The 16,716-nt window shown below is 39.2% G+C and overlaps 1 protein-coding gene across 3 annotated transcripts in view; it reads left to right on the top strand.

Annotated features, from left to right (window-relative positions):
• The first annotated feature begins 2,845 nt into the window (after positions 1–2,845).
• LOC133652160 (potassium voltage-gated channel subfamily C member 1-like) overlaps positions 2,846–16,716 on the top strand; it is a 152,419-nt gene continuing 138,548 nt past the window's right edge. For all 3 annotated transcript variants that reach the window (XM_062050593.1, XM_062050592.1, XM_062050594.1), the window contains exon 1: positions 2,846–3,541. In XM_062050593.1, the coding sequence (XP_061906577.1) occupies positions 2,999–3,541 (543 nt within the window). In that variant the 5' untranslated portion in view covers positions 2,846–2,998. The remainder of the gene's footprint in view (positions 3,542–16,716) is intronic.

Raw genomic sequence — 16,716 nt, 5'->3', positions numbered from 1 at the left:
TAATTTTACTCAACAAAAGTCACAATTTTATAAGATAACCGTAAAATGTTGGCAATATTATAATAATTATCTGAATTTTACATAGCAAAATTATGACAAAAGTCATAATTTTACTCCAAAAATGTCACTAAAGTCTGAATTTTATGTGACAAATGTCACCATTTTGCATTAAAAAGTAATAATTGTACATGAAACAGTAATAATTTTATGAGAAAATATTACAGAAACAGAAAAACAAAATATGAGAAATTGTTCCCAATTTTATAAGAAAAAAGTCGACATATTGTGAGGAAAAAGACTGATTTTAGTTAATTTTTTTATTTTTTATTTTTTTTAATTGTTTTTTAATCTTCATTATTTAGACTTAGACTTCCTTTTTATTGTCATTCAAATGTGAACTTTACAGTACAGATAAGAAGGTTGCATTAGCTCATGGTAGTGCAGGATAAAAGAGTAATAAGGTGCAGATATAAATAAATAGATTACTGTACAGATAAATATATTGCAATTTGCATATGCATCCACGTTTATGGATGTATGTTATATTGTCTTTATATTCCAGCCACTTCATCCATTTTTGGGGGGAATTGAGGGGATTATTATGATGCGTTCAAGAGTCTTATGGCCTGAGGGAAGAAGCTGTTACACAACCTGGAGGTTCTGCTTCGGAGGCTGCGGAACCTCTTTCTAGAGTCCAGCAGTGAAAACAGTCCTTGGTGGGGGTGGTAGGAGTCTCTGCAGATTTTCTGAGCCCTGGTCAGGCAGCGGCTTTTTGCGATCTCCTGGATAGGAGGAAGAGGAGTCCTGATGATCTTTTCCACCGTCCTCACCACTCTCTGCAGACTTCCAGTCTGAGGCACTGCAGGCTCCAGTTCAGACAGAGATGCAGTTGGTCAGTAGGCTCTCTATAGTGCCTCTGTAAAATGTGCTGAGAACGGGGGGAGAGAGCTGTGCTCTTTTCATCCCACGCAAAAAGTCCATGCGCTGCTGAGCTCTTTTTAAAAGTGTGTAGGGACCAGGTCATATTGTCAGTTATCTGCACCCCCGGGAACTTGGTGCTGCTTACCATCTCCACTGCTGTGCCGTTGATGAAGAGTGGAGTGTGGCTGGACTGGTGCCTCCTGAAGTCGACGATGATCTCCTTGGTCTTGTCGACGTTCAGGACCAGGTTGTTGGTTCTGTACCAGTCAACCAGATGTTTCACCTCCTCCCTGTAGTCCATGTCGTTGTTGTCATGGATGAGGCCCACTACTGTTGTGTCGTCCGCATACTTCACAATGTGGTTAGTAGTGGACCTGGCGCAGCAGTCATGGGTCATCAACGTGTACAGCAGCGGACTCAGGACGCAGCCCTGGGGGGAGCCGGTGCTCAGGGAGATGGCACTGGAGGTGTTGTTGCCCACTCTCACAGACTGGGGTCTGTCTGTGAGGAAGTCAAGCAGCCAGTTGCACAAGGGGGTACTGAATCCAAGGGGGGCCAGTTTGCTCACCAAGTGCTGCGGGATGATGGTGTTGAACGCCGAGCTGAAGTCCAGAAACAACATCTGCACGTGTGTGTCCTTTCTTTCCAGATGTTCTAAGATCAGGTGGAGTGCAGAGGAGATGGCGTCCTCTGTGGAGCGGTTAGGGCGATAAGCAAACTGGTACGGGTCAAATGTCGGGGTAAGTCTGGAGACAATGTAGTCCTTTACCAGCCTCTCCAAGCACTTCATTATGATGGGGGTGAGTGCCATGGGGCACTCCCTTTACTTCAAATTATTACAGATAGATATCTATAGATATACAGTATATATATTTATTTATTTGTAATTAATTTTGGCCAAAGGGGGCGCATTTCAATTTCTTACACACACTTGTTATTACATATGTTGGCCAGAGGGGGAGCACTTCAAATTTTTACACACACTTGTTATTTCATATGTTGACCAGAGGGGGAGCACTTTTAAAAGCGACACAGAGTCAATTTGAAAAATCCCTCCTTTTTGGGAACACCCTCATTTTGATAGATTTCCCCATCAGGGGTGCAAATGAGATCTCTATTTTTTTGGTTTTTGTAATGTACTTAAGGCCGATGACAAAGGAGTGCTCAAAATGTTGGCAATTGTATGAAAAGAGTCGTAATTTTACTTGACAAAAGTCACAATTTTATAGGAAAACTTAAAAAGGTTGGCAATATTATAATAATAATCGGAATTTTACTTGACAAAATTATGACAAAAGTCAGCTGTTCACCTGGTGGTTTTTTTTTCCGGGGATTAATAGGGAAGTCCTTCTTTAGCTGCCGTCTTGTTTTATCATATATTGCTGCCTTTGCACCTGTCAATGTTGACTTTTGTATGCATGTTAAATCAACAAAAAAAATCCTGACTTTGGAGCAATGTTCACAGACTCTAGTATTTGGCTCTCTATTAGATGCAATGTTATTGGGACCATGATTTATGTCATCACTTGTGCACACCTCCTCATATGGAAGCTACTTTTCCTTCTTGATGTTTCAAGAACGGTAAAAACACAAGAACACGCAAACACATACACGCACACACAAATTCTTGTATTTGTTGCCTTCATGAGACCTTGGAAAAATGCCTACCTCTAGTATTATGATAAAAGTCATAATTGTACAAAGTAAAAAGTAGTACTAAATGTTTTTGAATTGAAAGGAGTACTTTTAGTGAGAGTGATCCAGTATTTGCCATGGAGACTCCTCCTACTCCTCTCTCTCCTTCTGGGGGACACCTTGCATGCTGGGACACACACACACACACACACACACACACACACACACACACACACACACACACACACACACACACACACACACACACACACACACACACACACACACACACACACACACACACACACACACACACACACACACACACGTGTATATATAAGCAGGACTCGGGAGAAGGAGAAGGAGTACCGGACAAAAAGCGTCGTCGTCCTCCTTCGCGGTCTCCTCACTTCCGAGTCCCAAAGAATGTCCGATCGGCGCCATGACTTGCTCGACGTCAGATAGCGAGAAGATCGTCATCAACTGCGGCGGCGTCCGCCACCAGACGTACCGCAGCACGCTGAAGACGCTGCCGGGCACGCGGCTGTCGTGGCTGACGGAGCCCGATGCCTTCAGCAACTTCGACTACGACCCCAAGTGCGACGAGTTCTTCTTCGACCGCCACCCCGCCACCTTCGCCTTCATCCTCAACTACTACCGCACCGGCAAGCTGCACTGCCCCGGGGACGTGTGTGGTCCTCTGTTCGAGGAGGAGCTCGCCTTCTGGGGCATCGACGAGACGGACGTTGAGGCGTGCTGCTGGATGAACTACCGCCAGCACCGCGACGCCGAGGAGGCCCTGGACAGCTTCGAGAACCCCGAGCCCGACGCGCCCGACGAGGACCCGGCGCTCACCGGCGGCGCCGACGGAGACCTGAAGCGGCTGTGCGTGCAGGAGGACGGCCGCCGCGCCACCTGGTGGCAGGTGTGGCAGCCCTACATGTGGGCGCTCTTCGAGGACCCCTACTCGTCCAAGTACGCCCGGGTGAGTGACCCGCGTCCGCCTCTCGTTGGGTGAATGCTCCAAAACATTCACACATATGCTTTTCTACACCAACATTCATCCATTTATTATTATTATTATTGTGTGAATGTTCCAAAACATTCACACATATGCTTTTCTACACCAACATTCATCCATTTATTATTATTATTATTGTGTGAATGTTCCAAAACATTCACACATATGCTTTTCTACACCAACATTCATCCATTTATTATTATTATTATTGCCTGAATGCTCCAAATCATTCACACATACGCTTTTCTACACCAACATTCATCCATTTATTATTATTTGTATTATTATTATTATTGTGTGAATGCTCCAAGACATTCACACATGCTTTTCTACACCAACATTCATCCATTTATCATTATTATTATTGTGTGAATGCTCCAAAGCATTCACACATATGCTCTTTTACTCCAAAATTCATCCATTTATTATTCTTCAATATTATTCTCCAGATTTTGGCGCGTTCTACCTTCCACATTTTTCACCCAATTCAAACCGTTCCAACTTCAAACTGTTCGACCTATTCAGGAAAAGCTTTCCCTTGACAAATTCCACAAATTCCCAGATTTCCCAGATTACCATGTTTTCCGGGACATTTTTCCCATTCAAAATGAATTGGCCATTTTTCAAACTTCCACCGTTTCCACATTTTTCAACCTGTTCAAACCATTCCACCTTCAACACATTCCACTCATCCTGGAAATTCTAACTACAATTTTCCCAAGTTACATTTTTTTCCCAGGAATTCCCAGAATTCCACGTTTTTTCCAAACCCTTTTTTCACCCTTTTTTCTGTCGACTACTCCTCCCACTTTTTTCAACACATTTTAACCGTTCCACCGTCAAAACATTCCTCTTCATTAGGACAAAAAACTAAATAGTTTTTTGAACTAGAAAAATTCCCCGGTTTTCCAGAAATTTTAGGAATTCCCAAATACCATTTCTCAATTTAAATATGTTACGACTTCAACATTTCTCGACCGATTTGTAGAAAATCCAGCATTCAGAACATTCAAATGTTTTAGCATTTTCAAAAAAATCCAAGTTCACAAGTTCCAAACCAAATTCCGGTTTCTGGAAATTCAAACTCTCCAACATTCAAACTATTCTTACATTCATACTACATTCTGTCACTTCAACTTCAGCATTGGAGCATTCACACCTCATCTGGTTCAATTTATTCGTCTTCTTCTCCAGATTTTGGCGCGTTCTACCTTCCACATTTTTCACCCGATTCAAACCGTTCCAACTTCAAACTGTTCAGCCTATTCGGGAAAAGCTTTCCCTTGACAAATTCCAAAAATTCCCAGATTTCCCAGAATTATGGCTTTTCCGGGACATTTTTCCCATTCAAAATGAATTGGCCATTTTTCAAACCTCTGCCATTTCCAAATTTTTTAACCTATTCAAACCATTCTACCTTCAACATATTCCACTCATCCTGGACATTCAAACTTACCTTTTTCCAAGTTCAAAACAATTCCAGGATTTTTCTGAATTCCTGGTTTTCCAAAGCCCTATTTCCACCCTTTTTTTTGGCGACAACTCCTTCCACATTTTTCAACACATTTCAACCGTTCCACCATCAAAACATTCCTCTTAATGAGGACAAAAAACAAAGTTGTTTTTTGAACTGGAAAAATTCCCGGTTTTCCCGAAATTCCAGGAATTCCGTAATAGCATTTCTCAATTCAACATGTTATTACTTCAACATCTTCAACTCATTCTGACCATTCAAGTTTTTTTTTACCATTTTCAAAAAAATCCCGCTTTTCACAAAATTCACCATTTTTTTCTGAATATCCCTTTGAAATCAATGGGACATTCTTTAAAGTTCCACAATTCCAACATTTTTCATCTGATTCAAACTGTTCCTACTTCAAAATATTCAACCTGTTCAGAAATTGTGTTCTACTTCACCAATTCTAAAAAAAAAATCCCGGATTTCCCATAATTCCTTTTTTTTTTTTTTTTTGCATTTTCCCCATTCAAAATGAATGGTTTATTCTAGATCATTATTCTTGGTTCAGTTTTAGGTTTATTCCAGATCATCATTCTTGGTACAGTTTTAGGTTTATTCTAGATCATCATTCTTTGTTCAATTTTAGTTTTTTTCTTGATCATCATTCTTGGTTCAGTTTTAGGTGTATTCTAGATCATCATTCTTGGTTCAGTTTTAGGTTTATTCTAGATCATCATTCTTGGTTCAGTTTTAGGTTTATTCTAGATCATAGTTCTGTGTTCAGTTTTAGGTTTATTCTAAATCATCATTCTTAGTACAGTTTTAGGTTTATTCTAAATCATCATTCTTAGTACAGTTTTAGGTTTATTCTAAATCATCATTCTTGGTTCAGTTTGAGGTTAATTATAGATAAAGCATACAGCCACGTATTAATTTCACACACGCATCAAAACGTTCACTTTCCCTCCAACAAAAACAGACTTGATGAGAGACAACAAACATAATAAAACAATCACTTCCTGTACAATGTCTGCTCTCACTGGGATAAAGACTGATGGGATGTTTATATCTTTCCCTTTACATCAACAATTCATCATAATCCTCACAAAGGGTTAAAAAACAAAAACAAGCATGTTTTCGTGTCTTTCTGGCCATCTCCGGCTCTAAGTTGGATGTCAAAGTTGACCAACATGTCAGATTATGTCCACAACCTTCTTCTATCCAGGTGAGAGACATTATTTATCGTCTCGAATGAACTTTCACCAACTCAGAGGCGATGCAGCAGCTCAATATGCCAATATAGCAGCAAAAGCAATAGTGCTCTGTGATCACAGCGCCACTAAAAATATTAACTCTGCGTTAGCACTTATAATAACAGTATCGCTAATACTTTTTAATATTCAGGTCACGACATGTAAATGGAGTATTGTTGGTGGTTTTGGGGTATTAGTATGATATTTACATTACCTACTTTTATAGTTGTCTGCCATGATATATGAGTATTAGTATGATATTTGTATGTTGTACTTTTACAATTGTCTGCCATGATATATGAATATTAGACACTGACTGGTTTTACACTGCAGGATGGAAAAAAGGTTAAAAGTCCAAAGTGGTTCGTAACAATAAATAGAAAAAAAGATTAGTGGCACTAGAAGAAGATCTATGACAGAGTGGCCATAAAGACGATAATCAATTACTATATGGCGTCAAATTGCCTTCATTTGACGAGCACATGACACTTTGGCAATACTGGAGAATGAAATGTTTTCAAACAATATTACTCATTGATCACGTACACACATACATATATATATGTACGTATGTATGTATGTATGTATGTATGTATATATATATATATATATATATATATATATATATATATATATATATATATATATATATATATATATGCAGTATATATATATATATGCAGTATATATATATATATATAAATATATATATAAATATATATATATAAATATACAGTATATATGGACAATTAATAATATATATTAATATTAAGGGACAATTAAGGGACAGCCGAGCTCATACTCCAACAGGCTCCTTCAACTTCCTTCCCGCACTGTGCGATTCAAGAACTCCTTCATTCCACACTCCATCCAGCTGTATAATCACTCGCCATACAGCAATAGATGACATCTGCCTATTATATATTATTCTGTACACATATTATGTATATATTCGTATATATGTTAGATTTTTTTATTGCTATATTAGTCTATTTATACCTGCATTGTCCTTTCCATCCTTACACTTTCCATCATTGTAACTGAGCTATTGTGTTGAACAATTTCCCTTCTGGATCATTAAAGTTTGTCCAAGTCTAAGTCTAATATGTATGTATGTATGTATGTATGTACAGTATATATACATATATACATACACATACGACACCACTATATTTATATATACGTATTACATTTTTGTATTTTATATTTTCATTATATTTATTTATATATATATATATATATATATATATATATATATATATATATATATATATATATATATATATATATATATATATATATATATATATATATATATATATATATATATACAAACATTTATTTTTTAAATTTTATCTTTTTTTATTCATATTTGACTGACAGTCCAGGCACTTTGTGGGACAAATTGTCGGCAGTCAGTTTGGCCGAGTCAGCACGTGTTGGCAACGTGGTCCTGGTCTCCCTGCCAGGAAACAAAATGTGAACATTATTTCAGTCTGTGATTTCCTCCCTTGAATATTCCCAAACGATGTCGTATTATAAAAGTTGGAAAGACCAGACTCGTCATCCTTACGACGAGCGACACGACTTATTGTGTAGTTTGTGCTGTTTGACGATCGCTCGCCGCAACGGCGACTAAAACAAATCAAAGTTACTATTCTCAGCTCGATTTACGTTCATAAAATGATTTATTCTGTTGGCTTTTGGATGGCTGAGAAACATTTGGTGACAAATATAATAGCAATATAAATATGTAAATATAAATATGTGATATAGGGTTGTACCAGTATCGTGGTACTAATTAAGTACTGTGCTACTACAACCCCCCAACCCCCGAAGCTCCTGGTTTTTCAGCAATTGAACATGCAAAGATAAGCAAAAAAAAGCACCATTTTTAAAGTTGTTTTAGTGTTTAAAGAACTAAAAAATGATCAATACATACATACCCCATTCATCCAAATGAATCATTATGTCTGTTTCAGTCACTATGTTATTTAGTAATTACAACTTGTGTTCACATCCACAGGAACCACACGGGTTATCCTATTCTATACAGTATTTACAACCTTACTAGTGGTCACTTCACAGCCACAGATGGTTCATCTAGTTATTGACATTATTTACACATTACTATGTCTGTTCCAGTCACTATGTTATTTAGTCACTACAGTAATTACAACTTGTGTTGACATCCACAGGAACCACATGGGTTAGTTTGCTCTCTACAGTAATTGCAACCTTACTAGTGTTCACTTCACAGCCACAGATGGTTCATCTCATTATTGACATTATTGACACATTACTATGTCTGAAAATCCCATGCCCGAGAAGTACAGGAGAGGCGGACTTGTCCGCCGAAGGGTTACGTTGCTACCTGACTGGAGACAGGAAGAGACCGAGGTACATGGACCGGGTGTCGCCAGACTCGTTTACCTTTCAAACAACGTGAGAGTTTACTTTCAGACATAGCTAGCTAATGTCCCTCCACAGTGTTTTAGCTACTTCTAAATCACAAATCCTTGCCTCCATGGCGACAAATAAAGTCAGTTTCTTACAAGTAATATTATCACTGGAGGATGAGGAATAGCCAAACATGCTTCACTACACACCGTAGAAGGATACAGTAGCTAACGGCTAACAGCAAGCTAGCCCTACTCAATGTAAACAAATGAGTGGATCTATACAAACATCGACTGTAATGATACCAAGTACAAGAGCCGTATATAGTCGATACGACAATGATTACATCGATATTTTTTGTTATCACAAAATCTTTTTGTCTTTTTTATTATTTAAAAAGTTATAAAATACGTCCCTGGACACAGGAGAACTTTAATTATGACTGATGTATGATCCTGGAACTTGGACCAGCTACTTGTATTGGAAGTATTGGATCAGTTACTTTTATTGGAAGTATTGGACCAGTTACTTGTATTGGATATATTGGACCAGGTACTTGTATTGGAAGTTTTGGACCAGGTACTTTTATTGGAAATATTGGACCACTTACTTGTATTGGGAGTATTGGACCGGGTACTTGTATTGGACTAAGTACTTGTATTGGGAGTATTGGACCACTTACTTGTATTGGGAGTATTGGACCGGGTACTTGTATTGGGAGTATTGGAACGGGTACTTGTATTGGACTAAGTACTTGTATTGGGAGTATTGGACCAGGTACTTGTATTGGAAGTATATGACCAGGTATTTGTATTGGAAGTATTGGACCAGGTACTTGTATTGGATCAGGTACTTGTATTGGAGGTATTGGACCAGGTACTTGTATTGGAAGTATTGGACCAAGTACTTGTATTGGAAGTATTGGACCAAGTACTTGTATTGGATCAGGTACTTGTATTGGAAGTATTGGACCAGGTACTTGTATTGGATCAGGTACTTGTATTGGGAGTGTTGGACCAGGTACTTGTATTGGAAGTATATGACCAGGTACTTGTATTGGAAGTATTGGACCAGGTGCTTGTATTTGATCAGGTACTTGTATTGGAAGTATTGGACCAGGTACTTGTATTGGAAGTATTGGACCAGGTACTTGTATTGGATCAGGTACTTGTATTGGATCAGGTACTTGTATTGGAAGTATTGGACCAGGTACTTGTATTGGATGAGGTACTTGTATTGGATCAGGTACTTGTATTGGAAGTATTGGACCAGGTACTTGTATTGGAAGTATTAAACCAGGTATTCTTATTGGATTAGGTACTTGTATTGGACCAGGTCCTTGTATTGGAAGTATTGGATCAGGTACTTGTATTGGAAGTATTGGACCAGGTACTTGTATTGGATCAGGTACTTGTACTGGACCAGGTACTTGTATTGGAAGTATTGGACCAGACACTTGTATTGGACGTATTGGACCAGGCACTTGTATTGGATCAGGTACTTGTATTGGACCAGGTACTTGTATTGGAAGTATTGGACCAGGTACTTGTACTGGATCAGGTACTTGTATTGGATCAAGTACTTGTATTGGAAGTATTGGACCAGACACTTGTATTGGATCAGGTACTTGTATTGGATCAGGTACTTGTATTGGAAGTATTGGACCAGGTACTTGTATTGGATCAGGTACTTGTATTGGACCAGGTACTTGTATTGGAAGTATTGGACCAGACACTTGTATTGGACCAGGCACTTGTATTGGATCAGGTACTTGTATTGGACCAGGTACTTGTATTGGAAGTATTGGACCAGGTACTTGTACTGGATCAGGTACTTGTATTGGATCAGGTACTTGTATTGGAAGTATTGGACCAGACACTTGTATTGGATCAGGTACTTGTATTGGATCAGGTACTTGTATTGGAAGTATTGGACCAGGTACTTGTATTGGAAGTATTAAACCAGGTATTCTTATTGGATTAGGTACTTGTATTGGACCAGGTCCTTGTATTGGAAGTATTGGATCAGGTACTTGTATTGGAAGTATTGGACCAGGTACTTGTATTGGAAGTATTGGACCAGGCACTTGTATTGGATCAGGTACTTGTATTGGACCAGGTACTTGTATTGGAAGTATTGGACCAGGCACTTGTATTGGACCAGGTCCTTGTATTGGAAGTATTGGATCAGGTACTTGTATTGGACCAGGTACTTGTATTGGAAGTATTGGACCAGGCACTTGTATTGGACCAGGTCCTTGTATTGGAAGTATTGGACCAGGTCCTTGTATTGGAAGTATTGGATCAGGTACTTGTATTGGAAGAATTGGATCAGGTACTTGTATTGGAAGTATTGGATCAGGTACTTGTATTGGAAGAATTGGATCAGGTACTTGTATTGGAAGTATTGGATCAGGTACTTGTATTGGAAGTATTGGATCAGGTACTTGTATTGGAAGTATTGGATCAGGTACTTGTATTGGAAGTATTGGATCAGGTACTTGTATTGGAAGAATTGAACCAGGTACTTGAAGTAGTACTTCTGGACAAAGGACATGAGCGTATCAGGTGTCATCCTCCTGGGTGCCATGAAAAGGCAATCAATCAGTAAAAGAGGTGGTTGACGGCAGGTGTGCGGCGCTGAAGGTAGATATAAAAGCAGAGGTGACTTTCCACGCAGCACACTTGCCAGCACAGTAACATCGAGTGTTTGCGCAGCAGCATCCGCAGTGTTGGCCTCAGCAATTGTGGAGATGGAAGCTCCTCACTGATTAGCACAACCCCTCACCATCATTCTTCATTTCACCTGATTAGCACAACCCCTCACCATCATTCATCCCCTCTCTCAACCTTGGCTCCTCTTCCTCGTCTTCATCCTCGCCATCCTGCACTTTAGCGCCAAATGCTGGATTGCAGATTCTTGCTGCCGGGCCCTGATTGGCTGGCGGGGTGCAGCTGACAGAAGACTGCAGTGTTCGCACGCTGACGCTGCTGGACTGAGCGGGGGGGCAAGACGCAGGAGAAGGCTGGGGGTCCTTTTCACTTCTCTTTTGCTGAGCTCGGCACGTCTTCACGCTGGTACCCTTAGTCCACGCTAAACTCTGCCTTTCTCTCACTCGCTCGCACAGTCAGCACACACACACACACACACACACACACACACACACAGACACACACACACACACACACACACACACACACACACACACACACACACACACACACACACACACACACACACACACACACACACACACACTTTGTGTCGCCACCAGCGGGCTTGCATTGGTGTTGCCATGGTGACGCGTGTAAACGTGTGTCACTAGCCCATGTGAGCTTGATTACATTCGGATAGCAGGTACAAATATGCATGAAAACAAGTCACTTCATGAACAAAAGTTCTTGTGTTTTGTTTTGTTATTGTTGTTGTTTTTCTTTCGATCCCCTTTCAAACACTCTATATATATATATATATATATATATATATATATATATATATATATATATATATATATATATATATATATATATGTGTTTATATATTTATATGTATATATATATATGTATATTTATATATATATATATATGTGTTTATATATTTATATGTATATATATATGTATATTTATATGTATATATATATATATATATATATATATATATATATATATATATATATATATATATATATATATATATATATATATATATATATATATATATATACAAACCCCGTTTCCATATGAGTTGGAAAATTGTGTTAGATGTAAATATAAATGGAATACGATGATTTGCAAATCCTTTTCAACCATATTCAATTGAATGCACTACAAAGACAAGATATTTGATGTTCAAACTCATAAACTTTATTTAAAAAAAAAATAAAAAAATAACTTAGAATTTCATGGCTGCAACACGTGCCAAAGTAGTTGGGAAAGGGCATGTTCACCACTGTGTTACATGGCCTTTCCTTTTAACAACACTCTGTAAATGTTTGGGAACTGAGGAGACACATTTTTTAAGCTTCTCAGGTGGAATTCATTCCCATTCTTGCTTGATATACAGCTTAAGTTGTTTAACAGTCCGGGGGTCTCCGTTGTGGTATTTTAGGCTTCATAATGCGCCACACATTTTCAATGGGAGACAGGTCTGGACTACAGGCAGGCCAGTCTAGTACCCACACTCTTTTACTGTGAAGCCACGTTGATGTAACACATGGCTTGGCATTGTCTTGCTGAAATAAGCAGGGGCGTCCATGGTAACATTGCTTGGATGGCAACATATGTTGCTCCAAAACCTGTATGTACCTTTCAGCATTAATGGCGCCTTCACAGATGTGTAAGTTACCCTTGTCTTGGGCACTAATACACCCCCATACCATCACAGATGCTGGCTTTTCAACTTTGCGCCTATAACAATCCGGATGGTTCTTTTCCTCTTTGGTCCGGAGGACACGACGTCCACAGTTTCCAAAAACAATTTGAAATGTTGTCTTTGTAGCATATTCAACTGAATATGCGTTGAAAATGATTTGCAAATCATTGTATTCCGTTTATATTTACATCTAACACAATTTCCCAACTCATATGGAAACGGGGTAACATTTGATGACACGTCTACTAATAATATTTAACATTGGCGTATTACTGGCAAATATGTGTGTGTACTTGGCGTATTACTAGAAAATATCTGTGAACTTGGCGTAATACTGGTAAATGTATGTGTGTACTTTAGTGTATTACTGGTAAATATCTGTGTATTTGGTGTAATACTGGTAAATCCCGGGCGCGGCCACCTCTGCTGCCCACTGCTCCCCTCACCTCCCAGGCGGTGATCAAGGGTGATGGGTCAAATGCAGAGAATAATTAAGCCACACCTAGTGTGTGTGTGACAATCATTGGTACTTTAACTTTAATTGTATGTGTGTACTTGGCGTAATACTGGTAAATTTCCATTTGTGTTTACATGACGTATTACTGTTAAATACATGTGTGTACTTGGCGTATTACTGGTAAATGTATGTGTGTACTTGAGTATTACTGCTAATTATATGTGTGTACTTGGTGTATTACTGGCAAATGTATTTATTCTTCGCATGTTACTGGTAAATATACAGTATGTCTGTTAATGGCATATTATTGGCAAATATGTGTGTGTACTTTGTGTATTACTACTACGTGTGCACAGACAGCAATGCAGCAACTTGCAGTACTTAGTGCGTAAGAAGATGGAGCGATGCTTCTTTCTTCCACATTCTTGAAAATAGTCCAGGCAATTTGGCACGTGTAACCACACCAGCCCAGGACCTCCACACCCAGCAGGTGCACCTGTATGATTGTCTGAGACCAGCCACCCGGACAGCTGCTGCAACAATTGGTCTGCATAACCAAATAATTTCTGCACAAACTGTGAGAAACCATCTCAGGGAAGTTCATCTGCATGCTTGTGGTCCTCATCGGGGTCTCCACCTGTCTGCAGTTGGTCCTCCTAACCGACTTGAGTGGGCAAATACTCACATTCAATGGCGAGTGTGGCGTCGTGTGGGAGAGTGCTTTGTTTATGTCATCGTTGTGAAGGGAGTGGCTCATGGTGGGGGCGGGGTTATGGTATGGGCAGGCGTGTGTCATGGACAACAAGTGCATTTTGCACAGAGTCCTGACCTGAACCTGATAGAACACCTTTGGGATGAATTAGAACGGAGACTGAGAGCCAGGCCTTCTCCACCAACATCAGTGTGTGACCTTACCAATGCGCTTTTGGAAGAATGGTGGAAAATTCCTATAAACGTACCCCGCAACCTTGTGGACAGCCTTTCCAGAAGAGTTGAGGCTGTAATAGCTGCAAAAGGTGGACCCACATCATATTGAACCCTATGGGTTAGGAATGGGATGGAACTTCATATTCATATGTGAGTCAAGGCAGGTGGCCAAATACTTTTGGCAATGTAATGTATATATGTGTCGATATATATACCGTATTTTTCGGAGTGTAAGTTGCTCCGGAGTATAAGTCGCACCGGCCGAAAATGCATTATAAAGAAGGAAAAAAATATATATAAGTCGTACTGGAGTATAAGTCGCATTTATTGGGGAAATTTATTTGATAAAACCAAGAATAGACATTTGAAAGGCAATTTAAAATAAATAAAGAATAGTGAACAACAGGCTGAATAAGTGTACGTTATATGACGCATAAATAACCAACTGAGAACGTGCCTGGTATGTTAACGTAACATATTATGGTAAGAGTCATTTAAATAACTATAACATATACAAACCCCGTTTCCATATGAGTTGGGAAATTGTGTTAGATGTAAATATAAACGGAATACAATGATTTGCAAATAATTTTCAACTCATATTCAGTTGAATATGCTACAAAGACAACATATTTGATGTTCAAACTGATAAACTTTTTTTGTTGTTGCAAATAATCATTAACGTTAGAATTTGATGCCAGCAACACGTGACAAAGAAGTTGGGAAAGGTGGCAATAAATACTGATAAAGTTGAGGAATGCTCATCAAACACTTATTTGGAACATCCCACAGGTGAACAGGCAAATTGGGAACAGGTGGGTGCCATGATTGGGTATAAAAGCAGATTCCATGAAATGCTCAGTCATTCACAAACAAGGATGGGGCGAGGGTCACCACTTTGTCAACAAATGCGTGAGCAAATTGTTGAACTGTTTAAGAAAAACCTTTCTCAACCAGCTATTGCAAGGAATTTAGGGATTTCACCATCTACGGTCCGTAATATCATCAAAGGGTTCAGAGAATCTGGAGAAATCACTGCACGTAAGCAGCTAAGCCCGTGACCTTCGATCCCTCAGGCTGTACTGCATCAACAAACGACATCAGTGTGTAAAGGATATCACCACATGGACTCAGGAACACTTTAGAAACCCACTGTCAGTAACTACAGTTGGTCGCTACATCTGTCAGTGCAAGTTAAAACTCTCCTATGCAAGGCGAAAACCGTTTATCAACAACACCCAGAAACGCCGTCGGCTTCGCTGGGCCTGAGCTCATCTAAGATGGACTGATACAAAGTGGAAAAGTGTTCTGTGGTCTGATGAGTCCACATTTCAAATTGTTTTTGGAAACTGTGGACGTCGTGTCCTCCGGACCAAAGAGGAAAAGAACCATCCGGATTGTTATAGGCACAAAGTTGAAAAGCCAGCATCTGTGATGGTATGGGGGTGTATTAGTGCCCAAGACATGGGTAACTTACACATCTGTGAAGGCGCCATTATTGCTGAAAGGTACATACAGGTTTTGGAGCAACATACAGTATGTTGCCATCCAAGCAACGTTACCATGGACACCCCTGCTTATTTCAGCAAGACAATGCCAAGCCACGTGTTACATCAACGTGGCTTCATAGTAAAAGAGTGCGGGTACTAGACTGGCCTGCCTGTAGTCCAGACCTGTCTCCCATTGAAAATGTGTGGCGCATTATGAAGCCTAAAATACCACAACGGAGACTCCTGGACTGTTGAACAACTTAAGCTGTACATCAAGCAAGAATGGGAAAGAATTCCACCTGAAAAGCTTAAAAAATGTGTCTCCTCAGTTCCCAAACGTTTACTGAGTGTTGTTAAAAGGAAAGGCCATGTAACACAGTGGTGAACATGCCCTTTCCCAACTACTTTGGCACGTGTTGCAGCCATGAAATTCTAAGTTAATTATTAATTGCAAAAAAAAATAAAGTTTATGAGTTTGAACATCAAATATCTTGTCTTTGTAGTGCATTCAATTGAATATGGGTTGAAAAGGATTTGCAAATCATTGTATTTTGTTTATATTTACATCCAACACAATTTCCCAACTCATATGGAAACGGGGTTTGTATATACAGTATGTATGTATATGTATATATGTATATGTATGTATATATATGTATATATATATGACACATACAGTATATATGTGTGATATACAGTGTTGGGTTAGTTACTGAAAACCAGTAACTAGTTACAATTACTAGTTACTTAATTTCAAAAGTAACTCAGTTACTAACTCAGTT

This window comes from Entelurus aequoreus, linkage group LG06, assembly GCF_033978785.1.
Source record: "Entelurus aequoreus isolate RoL-2023_Sb linkage group LG06, RoL_Eaeq_v1.1, whole genome shotgun sequence".
Lineage (NCBI taxonomy): Eukaryota > Metazoa > Chordata > Actinopteri > Syngnathiformes > Syngnathidae > Entelurus > Entelurus aequoreus.
This window is presented reverse-complemented; position numbering and strand designations above follow the sequence as displayed.